Source organism: Triturus cristatus, chromosome 3_2 (assembly GCF_964204655.1).
Source record: "Triturus cristatus chromosome 3_2, aTriCri1.1, whole genome shotgun sequence".
Classification (NCBI taxonomy): Eukaryota; Metazoa; Chordata; class Amphibia; order Caudata; family Salamandridae; genus Triturus; species Triturus cristatus.
In genome coordinates, this window is record NC_140584.1 from 113,370,068 (window position 1) to 113,388,249 (window position 18,182).

Here is an 18,182-nt window from a genome sequence, read left to right on the forward strand (position 1 = left end):
ATGGGGGTAATTACCCTGATCTACCACCCCGGGGGGGGGGGGGGGGGTAGAAATCCCACTAGACACCAGAGTCGAGTTTTAAAATCACTGTAGGGGTGAAGGCTGCCCACTATGGGCATAGCCATGCCCCCACTCCTCAAAATATATGGTGACCGTCTTTGTGCTCCCCATGGAGGGCAGATGGGCTGATTAGTCCCAATCTGCCCTCGCCTGAAGCCAAATGGACACCAGGGATGTTTTTTTTTAAAAAGAGTATAGGGGTGGGGACTGCCTACCATGGAGATGGCCATGTCCTACCCCAACAGGAAGCCAATCTTACAGTCTCCCTCATTGGGCTGTTTGGAGCAATTATACAAATGTGCCCCCCTTGGGGTCCAAAAGCACACTAGACACCAGGGACTGCATTTATGCAGCATTTCTTTTGGTGGGGGGGGGGGGGGCTGGGCATGGGCCATGCTCTCCCCCACCCTGCACCGCATAAGAATTTCCACCCTGCTCGAGGTGGATGCGGTATTCACCCCCAAAGTGCTCTGACGGCATAAAACCCACTAAACACCAGGCATTTCAAAAAAGTGGAAAAACAAACAAAAGGAGGGTGTGGCCTTCCCTGGCAACAAGCCATACTACTCCCCAGAAGAGGCAGTAGTTTACTTCTGCCCCCCAGGGGGCAGGTGGGAGGTTTGTCCCCATTTGGTAGATTGTCCCAAATATGCTCCCTGGGGAGGGGTAGAAAGTTCACCTGACGCCAGGGATTTTTCTTTTGTGGCAAAAGACAGTGGTGCAGGTGTTGCACTCTGACATTGCCACACCCCCACTCCCTAAAACAGAACAAACCGGTCTTTTCACCCCTCTCCCCAACGGGCAAACAGAAGGTTTGCCCCAATTTGCCCCTGGAGACCAGGGAGCCCACTGTATGGCAGGAATATATTTTTTTCAATAAAAAAATAGGGTGGGTATGGCCATCCTAACATTCGCTCCACCCTCGCCCCTAAAGCCTCAACCGTTTTTCTGCTCCCCTGCAGACTAAGACATCCCATCCCAATGGCAAATGAGAGGGCATCTGATTCCTTTCAGTATTTGTTTACATATGGGCCCAGGATAGTGTGGCTAACTTCCAATATTGGCCCCTTGCAATGGCGAATGGCTGCACTTGTTGGGTTTGGGTAGGCTGCCACCTTGGAAAACCTACCAGACCCAGACAGTTATGAAAACAAGCATTTGCAATGCAATCGGTCTCGTATTTACGCAAGTTTAAGCTATTGGCATTGTAAATGACAATGCCTTTTCTTTATGTTTTAAAAACGAAAACAAATATAAAAGGCATTGTTATTTGCAATGTCAATAGCTCAAACTTGCATAAATGCGAGGCCTATTGCACTGCAAATGCTTGTTACTAAAATGTAATCTTATTCCCGCTGTCCTCTCTTCTTCAGCGCCGAGAGACCTCTGGGTATTTGTTGCACTTTCTAAACTCATATGAAAACCAAGCACCAACCTGCATACCGTGGTAAGGCATCCATACTCCCCACCAGTGCGTGTACTCACCACCATAACGGTGCCCCTCTACTCTGTGTCCACAGCCAGTTAATGTACACATCGCATGCGGGTGTTCAAAGAGCGGACTTGTGAACTAGGCAGCAAACTGCAGCTGCCTGCAGAACCCGCTCCAGTCTGTGTACCACCACCACGGTACCACAAGCTAGTCTGTGTACCACTGCCTGGGTACCACGAGCTGGTCTGTGTACCACCCCCACGGCACCACGAGCTGGTCTGTGTACCAGCGCCATGGTACCACGAGCTGGACTGTGGAGTACACCCTGCTCTAACATGTGTACATACGCTGTGTATGCAGAGCCGGCCTATATACCCATCCTCAACATGTATATAGTGTACCCTCGCCTGGGCAGCCAATGCCAGCCTCACCATGCTGTCAGTCATTTCTCAATGTACATCAGTGTGTCGAAGCACTCGCCGCTGAAACATGCGGCGGTGCTGAGTCTTCTTGCCTGGAGAACTCTCCACACCAGAAGGCAGAGTCTAGCTTCCAGTTCCAGTGGCATAACACAAGATGCTTCGCCCCACCCAACAGGGGCTGCAGAGGCCTGTGTTATGGCCCTGTCCAGTTTTAATTAAATGCTGCTCTTTTCCCACACGCCGGTGCCGGAGGAATCACAGGCCTTGGCCAGGTTTCCAGCTCTGCGCGGATGGCCCCTGTTGACATGGGAGTGTTTGATGCTGTTGCCATGACAGCGGCAGAGGACGAGCCTGCGCTGCCAGAGCCCTTCTTCCAAGGGGATATTTTAAATAACTACGGAGTCGGGAATGGCCTGATGTGCAAGGTCTGGAGGGAGGGGTGCAGGAATGCGAGCCTTCATCACATTCACCCCACGCTGCCACTTGGGACCCCTCAATATCTCTATGCGCACCATAATACAACACCCTCGCTCCGCCGTACAGCAGCCAGCCCTGTAGCACCCCTATCTCTTTCACACAGCACCGTCACCGAGCATCCCATGACCCTAGCACTCTGTGCACTTAAACTCCCTCCTCACGCACCCCTGGCTCAGGGTAAGCACCCCACTCTCCAGCACTTCGATCTGTTACACAGCACCTCCGTGTGCCCCCGCCTCTGGCCCCTTCATACTTGTCACACAGCACCATTCACTGTCATAACCGCTCCCTCCTCTCCAGCCCCCAGCAGCTGCCCAGGGCACCAGGCTCCCGTCACCACAGACTCCCTGCTGGGCCTGTTCTTGGGGTCCAGAGGCGGTCGGAGGGGATCCTGCGTGGGCTTCCTTGTTTACCACTGTGTGTCAGGGCTGTGAGTACATCTGCGCTCCAGCTGGACCCCCCCCACCCCCCAAAGGCCAGATGCCCGATGGAATGAAGTTGCACAGACCGGGTTTGCACCTAGGGCAGGGTGACCGGCGTCCTGGATTTACCCGGAAAGTCCCGGGAGTTCAGCCGCTGTCCCAGTGCAGATTTCAGAAAAATGTGGCTCATGGCCCGGCTTTTAAACAGGGTCGACTGAAAACCGAGGGAGGGACGTTTTTATATGGTACAAACAGGACTAGTTAGCAGCTGTTCTCAGAAAGCAATTAACTTAACGGGGTGATAGTGGGTTTAAAAATCAGTTACTTTCTCAGTGCCTCATCTGGTTTTCTAGGTTGATATGCCCTATCATTCTGTGCCCCTTGGCTGATGAAAAATGTAAAAGTTTCTATTATTTTAGTGAAATGTCACTTTTTGTGTTTTTTTTTATATCTCGTCACCCTACCGTGGGAAAACTGACGGCACCAAAATGCTACAGAATTAACTCAATATCCGACCAGTGTTACAGCTTCAAAGACAACCATACCGACTATATGCTGCGAATAAGAGGCACTTGAACTTAGGACAGTGATGCCGCGAACAGCAGCAGGTGTCGCCAGCTTGTGATCTGCAGAGCGCTGCATATGTTCAACAAGCGCTCACCAGGCATCCGCTGCACGCAGGCATCCGCTGTTTATTTTTGCATCGCGCTTTCCTAAAGTGAAAGCGAGATGCAAAAATAAACACACGGCGCCATGACTCCTTTTTTGTCAAGCCCAATCAGAGAGCCAGCCTGGCGCATGCAAGGCAGCGTGACGAAGCTTCTGATAAGAAACTTCGACACGACAGCCGTAATGCAGGCGAGCCAGTCCGGGTGGGCCGGAACTAAAAGCCACAAGGAGGCACCCCAAAAAGCTAATTTCCAATGGCAGGCCACCGTTTACCATAAACGGTGACGCCAGCCAATGGAAATGAGGGGCGGGGCTTAAATCCCTTTTCTGAAAATCCTCTCCTACAAAATCTCTCGCGGAGGCGGAGCAGCGCTTTGCGCTGCAACGCTCGCGAGACCTAACTAGACACCCGGTAGAGTCCAGGGTGGTGTGGTTCGCATGGATTCCACAACATTTTCTTACCCACAATGCCACACAAACTGCAAACTATGACTAAAAACACACACTTTTTTCACACGGCTGTGAGGAAAACTTCTGGAATCTGCGGAAAGCCACAAATTTCCTACCAGGACACAGTGGGTAAGAAAACCTCATGGGATCCACGCAAGGCACACCACCCTGAAATCCACTGGTTGACTAGTTTTAAAAAAATGTGTGGATTTCATGGGTGGACCATAGCACGGCTCCAAATACCACAGCTACCCTGACTTATATCTCAATGTAGTACTGCAGGGCCTTTTGTGTCAATGTCTCTTGGCCCACCCATACAAGTGAGGTACTATTGTTATCGGAAGACTTTGAGGAATGCTGGGTGGTAGAAAATGTGATGCTCCCTGCAGATTCCAGATGTTTCCTTCACATAAATGCAGTGGCGGTGCGTCCATTGGGGGCGTTGCCCCACTAAGCACATGGACGACCGTCACAGTCATGCTAACATTTTGAAAAACAATATTTTGAAAATCGATCGCACTGACTCACACTCTAGACTGGTGTCAACGGCACGCTCTAGCTCCCAGGACAAGCCCGACTCAATCTGGACGGCGCTGAGGGTGTGGGGGCGGGGCTGCTGCAGTGAGTGACACAGCGCGAAAATAGCGCAGCAGGCCAGCAGCAGCAGTGTGCGCATGTCAATTTTTGGGCTAGTCATTTTTATGACTGGCCCGAACATGCGCACACGCACACAATACCTTGACCTTCCCTCCCCCCTAGCGACTCAGACAGTGGCGAGGCGAGGGACCCGAGGGTGCTTCTTCATACCGCAGCCCCCGGGTCTCATTATGGGCAGGGAGTAACCCTGCTCTTAGCCAATCCTGTTGCAGTGGCGCTGCTAATACAGCGCCAGGATTGGCTAAGACACCGCAGCCTGCATGGTGCCGCGCGTGGGTGGTGGCAACTGCCCAGTGCCGCACTTGTATGGCCAATCACACTGTGGCTGGCTTATGTGAAGCCAAGCCATGCAGTAGTGATTGGCCATTGATTTCCCGACCTCTACGCTGATACGCTCGCTGTCGACACGTGTCGTCCCCGCGCCAGTGCTGCCACATGAGTCACTCACGGAGTCAGTCACGAGTCGTCGTCATCGTACCACGGTAGACAGACCTCATGCTGCCGGTGTGTCTATATTTGTCCAGTGCTGCTAGTGGTAAGTGGCCGAATGTGAATGGGGACTGGGGAGAGGATGTGGTCCGTCGGCTACGCTGCTGACTTTGGTGCGGTTTCACTTTCCAGAGTTCGAGCCTCGAGGTCGCGTCCACAATCATGGCTGATCCAGATAAACTTATGTAGGCGACGGCGTAAGCATCTGGCAAGATCTGGATGCATAGATTTACAATATTGCATTGTGACTCGGGCCCTAGAACGACAACGATACGTGCCTCAATGCAATTCCAGCTAGGTGAACTTTACATTAAAATTGTTCTGGTTCGTCCCAAATGTATATTCTAGCTACAAATATCTTTGCGTGTATGATGTGATAATAGTACGTGAGCTTTTCCCTTATATTGTGATTGACGTGACGATAATACTGGTGGTCAGCTTTTTTGCCATTCTGCCTTGATGCGTTATGCAATGGGCAAAAAGCAAATTATTTGCAATGTAAAACGTGATAATAATAGAGAAAATTCGAGTGTGTATTTCAAGATCTCCTTGAATATATAATTATGGGTCCATTCCAGCTTTAATTGTGTAAACGTTGGAGGCACTTTCAACTTTGCAACACGTAAACTAAAGAAACAGCCTACTCCGTCATTAAATGTCCCGCAGCCTCGTGCCACGCTCGCTTGGCCAGCTTCCCTCTGTCACATTAATAAGGGCCCGGTGCCCCCTCATTTTCAGAAAAATGACTTCCTTCCCGCTGCTTGATTATCACAATCAATCTTACAAAACTAAATGTCCCATTTGAATGAAACTTCTGTTTAAAGTCCAGGGGTTCTCAAAGTATGGCCCGGGCAGCAGCGATACTAATAAACTCCAAGGCCGCCATTTCTGCTGGGTAAATAAATATCCAGTCGCTGCCTGCTGCCTATCTGTCTCGCTTCCGGATGGGGGGAGCTGAGAGCGCCTCTTCTACGAGGCTCTGATATACACGGAAAACTCTCCTCTGCATAATGTCATCTAATGGATGCTCACATGGTGCCTCATGCGACAATAATGGCAAGGATGAAGTACAGCTTTTGCACCGCCAAGCTCCCCTGTCCACTGCCAGATGTTCAATTCCTGATCCACATCCATTCACCATGTAATGACTATGAGTGCCGGCCTCACAAGTGATGAGCATTCAGAGGCTGCGCAGAAGTGCCTTTTTCTGGAAACGCGAGCATCCATCACTCAGTGGAGCTCCTCGACGTGGTGCTCCGAGGTGACATCACTTAGTAGTACTGTTCTTTAACTTGGGTTTTTTTACTGCACGACAGACCTGCGACATTCAAGGCCGCCGTGCTGTCGAATAAATGTGAATGGGGAGAGGATGTGGTCCGTCGGCTACGCTGCACATTTTTTTTTTTTTTTTTTTGCATATTTATATAGCGCGAACACGACCCGAAGGTATTGGAGCGCTTTACATAGCACCGTATTTACATTACACATTCAGGCACGGGGAGATTAAGTGATTTGCCCAGAATCACATCATGTGGACGCGACCTCGGGGCTCGAATCCTGGTTTCCTGCACCAGAGGCGGCAGCGCAGCCGACGGAATTGCTCTTGTGTCTCTCTCTTGAAACTAATAAAAATAAACGTGATGGCTGGTGACTTTTGAATGCTTTCTCCGTTTCCAAGTAAGGTGTTTGCTCTTTGTTTGAATTGTTGGCATGAGACATTTGGGGGTGTTTCATGTCTTCGTCAGAGTAGACAACGATGGGGGAATGATGTAGCTCTTATTCCCATTTATGGAGTTGCAAGTATGGCGGTAAAAAATCAAACGTACGTGTGATAGACTTTTTCCCTGTCCTTTATATTTATTTTGAGCTCTCTTTGGAATCCCTTTATGCCCTGCATCTAGAACTAACTGTGCATGACCCCCCGGTGTCATGACATTGACAAGCGGGCGATAGTGCCATTGAGCTGTGCGCAGGGCATGGTCAAATGAAATCAATGCTTTATGCTTAGAGAGTTACAGACACAGATGAAGGCCATATCTAATGAGCTATTGGTTCAATGCTCTGTTTGGGTGCACATATTTTGCTGGGTATGGTCAAAGTTCATGCTCCATGGATACGAGAACATCGAGGACTGGGCCCCGGGCAAAAAGATACAAAAAGTAAACATATGTATGTTCAATGCTGCCAGTTTCCGACCACCTGTTTAGTTGTTTGTTAAATAAAAAACACCTGTGAGGTACTCAGAAATGCATTATATCTCAAAGTCTGTTATGAAGCTCTGTGGTTATACTGAATAAGCAGCTACCTATGTTATATGACATGATCTCTTTATTACTGTAATAACTGCACTTTCTTCATTGCTTTATTAACCTTTCTGCTTTCTCAAATTTGCTTGCAAATGCACCATTTTTCCACTCTTTTTTCAAAATTTTCTCGGGGGGAGAACCCCCCCGAACCCTCCTTAGGTTGTTCGGGCTCGCCCGCTACGCTCGCTACGCTCGCTCGCTATGCTGAAGTATGCCAAACATTTTACGCCTCACCACTTTCAAATGTCACCGTCCGCCACTGCATAAATGCGAAGAAAGTGTGCTTTTAGTAAAAGTTTTCAGTTTACAAGGCATTGTGGGTAAAAAAATCTTGTTGGATCCATGCAAAGCACACCACCCTGGACTCCCCCAGTGTGTAAGAAGGAAGACACTGCGAAAAATACCCTCTAAATCATAGCCTAGTACAGGTAACCACAAGTTCGGAGACATACAAATAACCACTGCTCATAAACTTCATATCGTGTGCCCATTTCAGAAATAAATAGGTTTCCTTGATACCTATTTTTCACTTTACATATTTGGCCGTATGACTTAGCCTATACTCGGTACACAATGAAAAAACATTGTACGGTGCAGCTCAGTTGTTGGGTCTGAGGACCATGGGTTCTTGTATATTCCTGCTACCAGAAGGGTCTTGTGGACGTAATGGCATATTGCTTTTATAAATCGGCCATTGTGACAAAAAGTTACAGATGAAAACCAATGGCCATTTCTTCCTACTAATTTTCGAAATTTCTTTATTTCAAAATGGGAAAACCTTGAGGGATCTACACATATGAATCCTTGCTGAATTTGGAATATTGTCTTCTTTTCAGAAATCTTCAGCTTTTTTTGATCACCCATGGGTTTTACACTGGTTTCTACTACAAACTTGAAGTAGGTGGAGAGCACAAAAAATAGGAACAAGCATTGAAAATGCAATAGGTCTGCCGTTGTTTAAGTTAAAGCAGTCCTGTTTGTAATTAGGCGGCTTTTTAGCTTCGCTTTTATTAGTGTTTTTCAAACTTTCATGAACATAACATGCAAATGTATGCATATATGTATATGTATATGTATGCATGCATATATTTGTATTTATGAGAAGAGGTAGAGGTAGAGAGGTAGAGAGTAGACAGTAGTAGAGAGAGGTAGAGAGGTAGAGAGTAGAGAGTGAGTAGTATAGAGAGAGCAGTAGAGAGTGAGTAGTAGTGAGTAGTAGAGTGTGAATAGTAGAGAGCAGTAGAGTGGTTAGTAGAGAGTGAGTAGTAGAGAGTGATTAGTAGAGAGTGAGTAGAATAGAGTAATAGAGAGTGAGTAGCAGAGAGTGAGTAGTATAGAGTAATAGAGAGTGAGTAGCAGAGAGTGAGTAGAAGAGAGTGAGTAGTAGAGAGCAGTAGGTAGTGAGTAGTAGAGAGTAGTAGATTGTAGTAGAGTGAGTAGTAGAGAGTAGTAGACAGTGAGTAGTAGATTGTAGTAGAATGAGTAGTAGAGAGTAGAAGAGAGTGAGTAGCAGAGAGTGAGTAGTAGAGAGTGAGTAGTAGAGAGCAGTAGGTAGTGAGTAGTAGAGAGTAGTAGATTGTAGTAGAGTGAGTAGTTGAGAGTAGTAGGGAGTGAGTAGTAGATTGTAGTAGAGTGAGTAGTAGAGAGTAGTAGAGAGTGAGTAGTAGAGTGAGTAGAGAGTGAGTAACAGAGAGTGAGTAGTAGAGAGTGAGTAGTAGAGTAGTAGAGAGAGAGTAGTAGAGAGTGAGTAGTAGAGAGTGAGTAGTAGCGAGTAGTAGAGAGTGTGTAGTAGAAAGTAGTGGAGAGTGAGTAGAGAGTTGAGGGTAGTAAAGAGTGAGTAGCAGAGAGTGAGCAGCAGAGAGTGAGTAGTAGAGAGTGAGTAGTACAGAGTGATAGAGAGTGAGTAGCAGAGTGAGTAGTAGAGCGTAGTAGACAGAGAGTAGTAGAGAGTGAGTAGTAGATTGTAGTAGAGTGAGTAGTAGAGAGTAGTATAGAGTGAGTAGTAGAGAGTGAGTCGTAGAGAGTAGAGAGTAGTAGAAACTGAGTAGTAGAGAGTAGTAGAGTGAGTAGATAGTAGAGAGTAGTAGAGAGTGAGTAGCAGAGAGTGAGTAGCAGAGCGAGTAGTAGAGAGTGAGTAGTATAGAGTAATAGTGAGTGAGTAGTAGAGAGTAGTAGAGAGTAGTAGAGAGTGAGTAGTAGAGTGAGTACAAGAGAGTAGTAGAGAGTGAGTAGTAGAGAGTAGTAGAGAGTGAGTAGAGTAGCAGAGTAGCAGAGAATGAGTAGTAGAGAGTAGTAGAGAGTGAGTAGTAGAGTGAGTAGTAGATTGTACTAGAGTGAGTAGTAGAGAGTGAGTCATAGAGAGTAGAGTAGTAGAGAATAGTATAAAGTGAGTGGAGAGTAGTAGAGAGTAGTAGAGAGTGAGTAGAGAGTAGAGAGTAGTAGAGAGTGAGTAGCAGAGAGTGAGTAGCAGAGTGTGAGTAGTAGAGAGTGAGTAGTAGAGAGTGAGTAGTATAGAGTAATAGAGTGAGTAGTAGAGAGTAGTAGAAAGTGAGTAAAAGAGAGTAGTAGAGAGTGCGTAGAGAGTAGTAGAGAGTGAGTAGTAGAAAAGAGTAGTAAAGAGTGAGTAGTAGAGAGTGAGTAGTAGAGAGTGAGTAGAGAGTGAGTAGCAGAGAGTGAGTAGTAGAGAGTGAGTAGTAGAGAGAGTAGTAGAGAGCGAGTAGTAGAGAGTGAGTAGTAGAGAGTAGTAGAGAATGAGTAGTAGAAAGTAGTGGAGAGAGAGTAGAGAGTAGAGGGTAGTAGAGAGTGAGTAGCAGAGAGTGAGTAGCAGAGAGTGAGTAGTAGAGAGTGAGTAGTACAGAGTGAGTAGTACAGAGTGATAGAGACTGAGTAGCAGAGTGAGTAGTAGAGCATAGTAGACAGTGAGTAGTAGAGAGTGAGTAGGAGATTGTAGTAGAGTGAGTAGTAGAGAGTGAGTAGTAGAGAGTGAGTCGTAGAGAGTAGAGAGTAGTAGAAACTGAGTAGTAGAGAATAGTAGAGAGTGAGTAGAGTAGAGAGTAGTAGAGAGTGAGTAGCAGAGAGTGAGTAGCAGAGTGAGTAGTAGAGAGTGAGTAGAGTAGCAGAGTAGCAGAGAATGAGTAGTAGGGAGTAGTAGAGAGTGAGTATTAGAGTGAGTAGTAGATTGTACTAGAGTGAGTAGTAGAGAGTGAGTCATAGAGAGTAGAGTAGTAGAGAATAGTATAAAGTGAGTGGAGAGTAGTAGAGAGTGAGTAGAGAGTAGAGAGTTGTAGAGAGTGAGTAGCAGAGAGTGAGTAGCAGAGTGTGAGTAGTAGAGAGTGAGTAGTAGAGAGTGAGTAGTATAGAGTAATAGAGTGAGTAGTAGAGAGTAGTAGAAAGTGAGTAAAAGAGAGTAGTAGAGAGTGCGTAGAGAGTAGTAGAGAGTGAGTAGTAGAAAAGAGTAGTAAAGAGTGAGTAGTAGAGAGTGAGTAGTAGAGAGTGAGTAGAGAGTGAGTAGCAGAGAGTGAGTAGTAGAGAGTGAGTAGTAGAGTAGTAGAGAGAGAGTAGTAGAGAGCGAGTAGTAGAGAGTGAGTAGTAGAGAGTAGTAGAGAATGAGTAGTAGAAAGTAGTGGAGAGAGAGTAGAGAGTAGAGGGTAGTAGAGAGTGAGTAGCAGAGAGTGAGTAGCAGAGAGTGAGTAGTAGAGAGTGAGTAGTACAGAGTGAGTAGTACAGAGTGATAGAGACTGAGTAGCAGAGTGAGTAGTAGAGCGTAGTAGACAGTGAGTAGTAGAGAGTGAGTAGGAGATTGTAGTAGAGTGAGTAGTAGAGAGTGAGTAGTAGAGAGTGAGTCGTAGAGAGTAGAGAGTAGTAGAAACTGAGTAGTAGAGAGTAGTAGAGAGTGAGTAGAGTAGAGAGTAGTAGAGAGTGAGTAGCAGAGAGTGAGTAGCAGAGTGAGTAGTAGAGAGTGGGTAGTAGAGAGTGAGTAGTATAGAGTAATAGTGAGTGAGTAGTAGAGAGTAGTAGAGAGTAGTAGAGAGTGAGTAGTAGAGGAGAGTAGTAGAGAGTGAGTAGTAGAGAGTGAGCAGTAGAGAGTGAGTAGAGAGTAAGTAGTACAGAGTGAGTAGTAGAGTGAGTACAAGAGAGTAGTAGAGAGTGAGTAGCAGAGAGTGAGTAGCAGAGAATGAGTAGTAGAGAGTGAGTAGTAGAGTGAGTAGTAGATTGTAGTAGAGTGAGTAGTAAAAAAGTGAGTCGTAGAGAGTAGAGTGGTAGAGAATAGAATAGAGAGTAGTAGAGAGTGAGTGGAGACTAGAGAGTAGTTGAGAGTGAGTAGCAGAGAGTGAGTAGCAGAGTGTGAGTAGTAGAGAGTGAGTAGTAGAGTGAGTAGTATAGAGTAATAGAGAGTGAGTAGTAGAGAGTAGTAGAGTGAGTAGTAGAGTGAGTAGTAGAGAGTAGTAGAGAGTGAGTAGTAGAAAATAGTAGTAAAGAGTGAGTAGTAGAGAGTGAGTAGTAGAGAGTAAGTCGAGAGTGAGTAGTAGAGTGAGTAATAGAGAGTAGTAGAGTGAGTAGTAGAGAGTGAGTAGTAGAGAGTAGTAGAGAGTGAGTAGAGAGTAGCAGAGAGTGAGTAGCAGAGAGAGAGTAGTAGAGAGCGAGTAGTAGAGAGTGAGTAGTAGATTGTAGTAGAGTGAGTAGTAGAGAGTAGTAGAGAGTGAGTAGTAGAGAGTGAGTAGTAGAGTAGAGAGTAGTAGACAGTAGCAGAGAGCTGCTACCGGGCAAAATGTCTTGTATGAGGCTAATATATAGGGTTGCAACAGCATTGTTAATTTAGCACTATCTGATTCAAAACAAATATACAGGGTCACCTCAGCGCTCTCTGCTGTCGAACAAATGACTTTGTATGACCCAAATATGCAAGGTCACCCCGGTGCCTTCTGCTACCGCACAAAACGGCTGCTATGAGGCAAATATACGGGGTCACCTCAGCAGATTAGAGCAGAATGCATTCTAATGCCGGTCTCTCAATCGAGCAAAATACATTGTAACTTCAGAAGTATGTTGTCCAGATCTAAATAGTGTCACTTCAACGAGCTCTACTACCGAACTGAAATTATGGGCTGTCCTCAACACTCTGTGCCACGGTACGTTATTTATTTAATTTTTTTATGTTATCTTGCGTGCATTTGTAGGGCGCGCTTACTTTAACTAATAAAGTACACGTTGTAATTTCGACTTTGTACGATACAAAATAAAAATAGGGCTTTGCTTCAGCCACTACCACGCAAAAAACACAGGTGACCTAAACGTTACACTGTCATTTCATGGTTGTGCCATAGAACAAGATGCACTGTCACTTGACCATTAACAACACGCACTTCACTGCTAGTTAGCAACAGGCAGTGTGATGTCATCGCTGTGTCACACGGAGAGGACACATCGTCGCTTCACTGCTACTTAACAACACACAGTGGGAGGTCACAGTTATCTCAGCCCGAGAGAACGCGGTGTCGCTTCACTGCTACTACTTACACATAGTGAGACGTCACATCGCTGGTGTGGCAGAACATAGTGCAGTTTACGTTCTGTGCTGTCTTAAGGAACAAAATGCAACGTCGATTCAGCACCCACTTCCAAAGAACAGGACAGAGGGTCCATTCAGCATTCGGCTGTAGTTCGAAGTACAAACTCACATCAGCACTTTTTGAATCAATATAATAGAGATAACCGTCCAGGCTATGGTACAGAACAACAGTGGTAAGCAGCTGTGTCTCAGAGAGACAGACAGAAGGGGAAACAAATAGTGCTTCCCCAGTAAATAAAGGCACTAGTGTAACGCCGCGGGTAAAAGATCCGATCCCGCAGGGCGTAGATAAAAGGAGACAGGGTGGCAACAATAAGGGAGTGACATGCCTTTGGCATAATTCGGGACACAAAACAACGCTCACGAATCAAAAGCTAAGGCGGAGCTGGGACGAGGCTTCTGGAATCGTATCGATTCTAAGAAGCTTCGTATGACGAGGCAACGCATGCGCTGCCTACGTCAGGCCGAGACCTAAAAATGGGGTATCTCTAAACTGTGGGGGAAAAAAAACTATTATTCTGCTTTTCATGTTCCTGAAAGCTGGGAAGATGATGACGCCCCTTTTAGGAGAAAAAAACCCAGACACTTTTATCCAAAGCAATTTTAACCTAATTTTCCCATAATTCTCAAAATGTAGCTATAATTTGCCTATTTTCTTGATCTCCTCCAGGGGAATCCACAAGCCCACTTTTACAATCCCCAGGATGTTTGAAACAAGCATTTGCCATGCAATCAGTCTGGCCTTTGGGAACTTATAGGAATTTAACTATGCACCACATTAGCCTGGATGCTGAAACATCTACTGTTCTTTAACTTGGAGGGACTGTAAGCACCAAACTGCATGACACGCCGGGTATGGGAACACATGGAGAGAAATATTGCCTTTCAGCGGAAAATGGTATAGTCCAAAGCTCTGATTTTAATATAAAATCAGGGCCTTCGTTGGTCATATCACTGAAAATACAAGATTTAAAAAAAAATATTATTGTCTACAGGTGCTCGTGGAAGACAATTTTTATGAACTGGAATCTAGAGAATGCTAAAGTGATTCTGGTATTTTATGGACCTCTTCTGGTCGTTTTCTATCAAGCAAGTTAAACAGAGGCAGTTGCCAGAAAAATAAATTAAAGACTTTCCTTCAGCAGAAAGCAATTCTGGTATTTCATTGACCTCTCCTGGTCGTTTTCTATCAAAACAGTTAAATAGAGGCAGCTGAACAGGGAAAAAAGTCCCTCAGCAGAAGAAGACAAGTCCTAGGGCTGATATCCAGAGCCCACAAAGTACATACACATATAAGTATAGTATATACTAAAGTATATATAAGAGGTCTCGAATGCTCGACCTAAAAAGGACACAACATTTTGGAGCTCTAAGTGCAAACTACTACAAATCGCCAAGAAGGGTTCCTTACTCGGAGGAGGAGGGAGCACAACAGTTAAGGGGTTAATATAGACGTGAATCAATTCATATACAGTAATGCGCAGCTGTTTCTAAAGCACACACCGCACAGTAAACAGCCTGTTGGGGCCAATCCAGCATGATGAAAGACCATGGCAACCCAAACTGAAGCTATATATATGTCAATTTGTAAAATGTAATTTGCGATAGGAATTATTTAAATATAAACGCCATTAAATTAATGGAGAAGAAGTTCGAATTAAGGCTTAACTTGCATTGTTGAAATAACGTCACTGAAATGCACTTCAACAGTATACATGATTTTTTTGTTTAAAATAAAATATCGAGAAGAACGTTAATTACATTTCCAGCTGCATACAGTAATAGAAGTAAGGCTGCTGTGCTGGTCAAACCACATGCTGTACACTGTAAAGTGAAAAAATAATTCAGGAGACCATGTGGTGACATCAAAAGTATTCACTCAGAACAGAGCTCCTTTCATTTATTTCAATCCTTGTCTTCTAGTACCAAAACTTTAAATTGAGGTGCGGTGCGTATATGTGTGACAACATTACGTAACGTAAAGCTAGCCGGTTTTAAACCAACCAACACACGCCAACCCGTCCAGATTAACTAGATACAATGTTTCCGCACATGCGTGCGGATTCTTTATACGAACGAACGGTAACTTAATAACAGCCTGAGAGCTCGGTGTACCGTAAATAATGCAAATGGAAGGTCGTTTTTCCTCACCTGGTATATTCTGAATTAAGGATGATATAAAATCCATCGTTGTCCATGCAAAGATGTCGAGGGTGGCCAGAAAGATTCGTAACAACATCGAGAACGGTGCACGACAAACTGGCACGCGCACGGTTATGAAACTCGGTGCAGGCTGTTAATTCTAAGGATGGTGCAGTGAAGTGGAGGGGAGCCGGGTTTCCAGTATAGCTGGCTCAGTACCCTTTCATAATAAAAGTCCCTAGGATGAAAGCTGCTGAGCAACGTCAGGGCGGCGAGGGATGAGCAAGGGGCGTGGTTGGTGTTTATTCATGCAAGTGCAAGCACATCCATGGCACTAAAACGGTTATTTGTGTGTCCTCACAGATCACACACACTCGACTACCCTCCTCTGTAATTAGACCATATGCACGCAGCAGCTGTCACAAAACTATCCTTGGTTGCAGCGCACGTTCTCTCAGCTGCCACGGTTACTGATTGCTTATGTGTGACATTTTCTTAATTTCAGTGTGCTCATGAGTGACATTCAACGATGACTATGAGTGACACTTTAACGCAAGCAAAATCCAACTATGAAGATGAGGGAAACCTATAAATATCAGAAAGGACACCCATTCGAGAAAGTCTATGAAGATCCTAAAACTGTTGCAAGCACCGGAAATGGAATGGCACTAACTGCATAGGAGGGCTTCGTATTGATTTTTTGTTGCATATTTATATAGCGCGAACGCGACCCGAAGGTATTGGAGCGCTTTACAACATTTAACAGGTTTATTGAAGTAAAATAGCTTGTGAAGAAGTGCAACACAGCTGCAGACCTCGGATCCCAACTAATGAACAGACACAATTCTAGACTGCTCAGCACAGTCAGTACAGGAGTGTGAGCAGAGCTGTAATTGACTAAATTAAATAAAATGAGGATATAAGTACTTTGGCTCTTGTGTGAGTGACAGAGCGAGCATCACCACAGTACGAGGACTCCCGACATACTCTACACTTTACATGCAGCTGAAGTCTTTGATAACAGTTTTAAATGTATTAATTGCAAGTAACAAAACAATCTCTGTGCCAAAAGCAGTAACCCCTGAGCTACGCACATAAAATACTGTTTTGTGATATGCAGAATACAGGTTCTTTGCAGTAGGCACATAAACCCTCTCTATGTGCTACTGGTGAATCAAAAGTTGCACGAGACAACTCTGATTTCTCTACAGCAGGAACATTATTAATCACCACGTTATCTTTCACTTACCTACAGAGTCACTGAGCCCCGGGTAAATAATTCCTTCTGCTCAGCCTGGTCCCTGTACCTGGAGTCTGGGGTCACTCACTGCAGACCGGGGATCTGCCTGATAGTGATTGATGTGCTGGAGACAAGAGAAGAATGGCCCGTCTGCAGCTGTAGATTGTAGTGAGGGTTATAGGTCATGGTGTGCTTTGCCCTGTGCTTAGACAGACGGCGCCCGCTCTTAGTCTCAGCATGACTGCCAGTGGCATAGCCACCAAAGAATCCGCACGACCAGGAGAGAGTAGCACTGTTGAGGAGGCCATTGAATTATAAATCAGGCAGCAGCGGAATCTGGCGCCCAACGCCCTTAGGGCGCGTAAGCATCCCCCCCTCTTCTGTGTGCTGGCTGGTCTGGCATGTTATCGCAGCCCAGCGGCTCCCGTGTATTTCACCAACCTATTTGTGATGACAAACCTAAACACTGGACCAGAAATATCAAAGCAATCCCTTTATCCGAACTCGAATCCAGGATTCATGCCCATCTTCAACTCCAACCCTCATCATCGACGGCCGATGACCTCACTACACACTTTAACTCAAAAATGACAGAGGTTCTAGACCAAGTAGCTCCTCTCAAACTCAAACAATTGAGGCGAACCAAATCTAAACCCTGGTTTAACGTGGATCTGAATGAGGAAAGGCGTCAACTCAGACAAACGGAAAGATCTTGGAGAAACCCTTCGACCTTACACCTAGCGCAACTTAGATCTGCTCGGCAAGCATACAAAAAACACATTTTCAGTGAAAAGGCGTCTTTCTTCCGCAGCCAACTAGATCTGGCAAAAAACAGACCGAGAGAACTCTTCAACATTGTCAAAAGCCAAACTAACTTCACTCCCTTTCAAGAAATCAAAGTCATCAATGAGCGTTGTGAAGAAATTGCCACCTTCTTCACTAATAAAGTTTCGAAAATTGATCAATCCTTCATCCAAACCTCTAACCCTCCTTCCCTCTTAACCTGCCTCACTCTAACCACCCCTGATCATTCAGAAAGAGTTCTTACCAAGGACAATCAGGTCTGCCTCCAGCTAAAAAACAATGCGCATTGGTCCGACTTTGAGCTAATGTCGGAAAATGAGGTTTTCAGTATAATTTCTAACCTAAAACCTTCCTCCCACAATATGGACCCCATCCCATCCACAATCATAAAAGAACTTAACCACACCATTTCCCCTTTCTGGACAAAAATCATCAACGCCTCTCTCACCTCAGGCTGTGTCCCAGACTCCCTTCAACTTGGACAAATCACAGCCACTCTCAAAAAACCAGGGGCCGACCCGAATGATCTCAACAACCTCAGACCTATCTCTAACCTCCCATTCCTTGCAAAAACATTGGAGAAATGCGTTCTCCACCAACTCAACAAACACATTGATGAGTTCAACCTCCTCGACACCTTTCAATCAGGATTCAGTAAAGGCTGTAGCACGGAAACAGCTATGCTCAACGTCTCTAAAGATATTCACAAGGCTTTAGATGAAGGTGATGCCTGCCTACTCATCCTTATTGACCTATCTGCGGCATTCGACACAGTAAATCATCCAGCGCTTCTGGAGACCATGTCGAAGCGCTCCGGCATCAATGGCACAGTACTAAAATGGTTCACCTCCTTCCTTCAACACCGCTCGCAACAAATTAAAATCAACTCCTGTCTCTCGAAGCCAACAAAAGTCACACTTGGGGTACCGCAAGGCTCGATCCTCTCCCCGGCCCTCTTCAATCTTTTCATGGAGCCCCTCACAATCATCTTGAAAAAAGCTGGAGTGAATTACCACCTTTACGCTGATGACACCCAAATCTAT

The 18,182-nt window shown here is 45.6% G+C and overlaps 1 protein-coding gene across 1 annotated transcript in view; it reads right to left on the reverse strand.

Moving 5' to 3' along the window:
- Positions 1–15,231, reverse strand: part of LOC146856881 (carotenoid-cleaving dioxygenase, mitochondrial-like) — a 529,204-nt gene extending 513,973 nt beyond the window's left edge. The window contains exon 1 of the mRNA XM_085647341.1: positions 15,105–15,231. Within this exon, the coding sequence (XP_085503467.1) occupies positions 15,105–15,192 (88 nt within the window). The 5' untranslated portion in view covers positions 15,193–15,231. The remainder of the gene's footprint in view (positions 1–15,104) is intronic.
- Between the last annotated feature and the right edge of the window lie 2,951 nt (positions 15,232–18,182).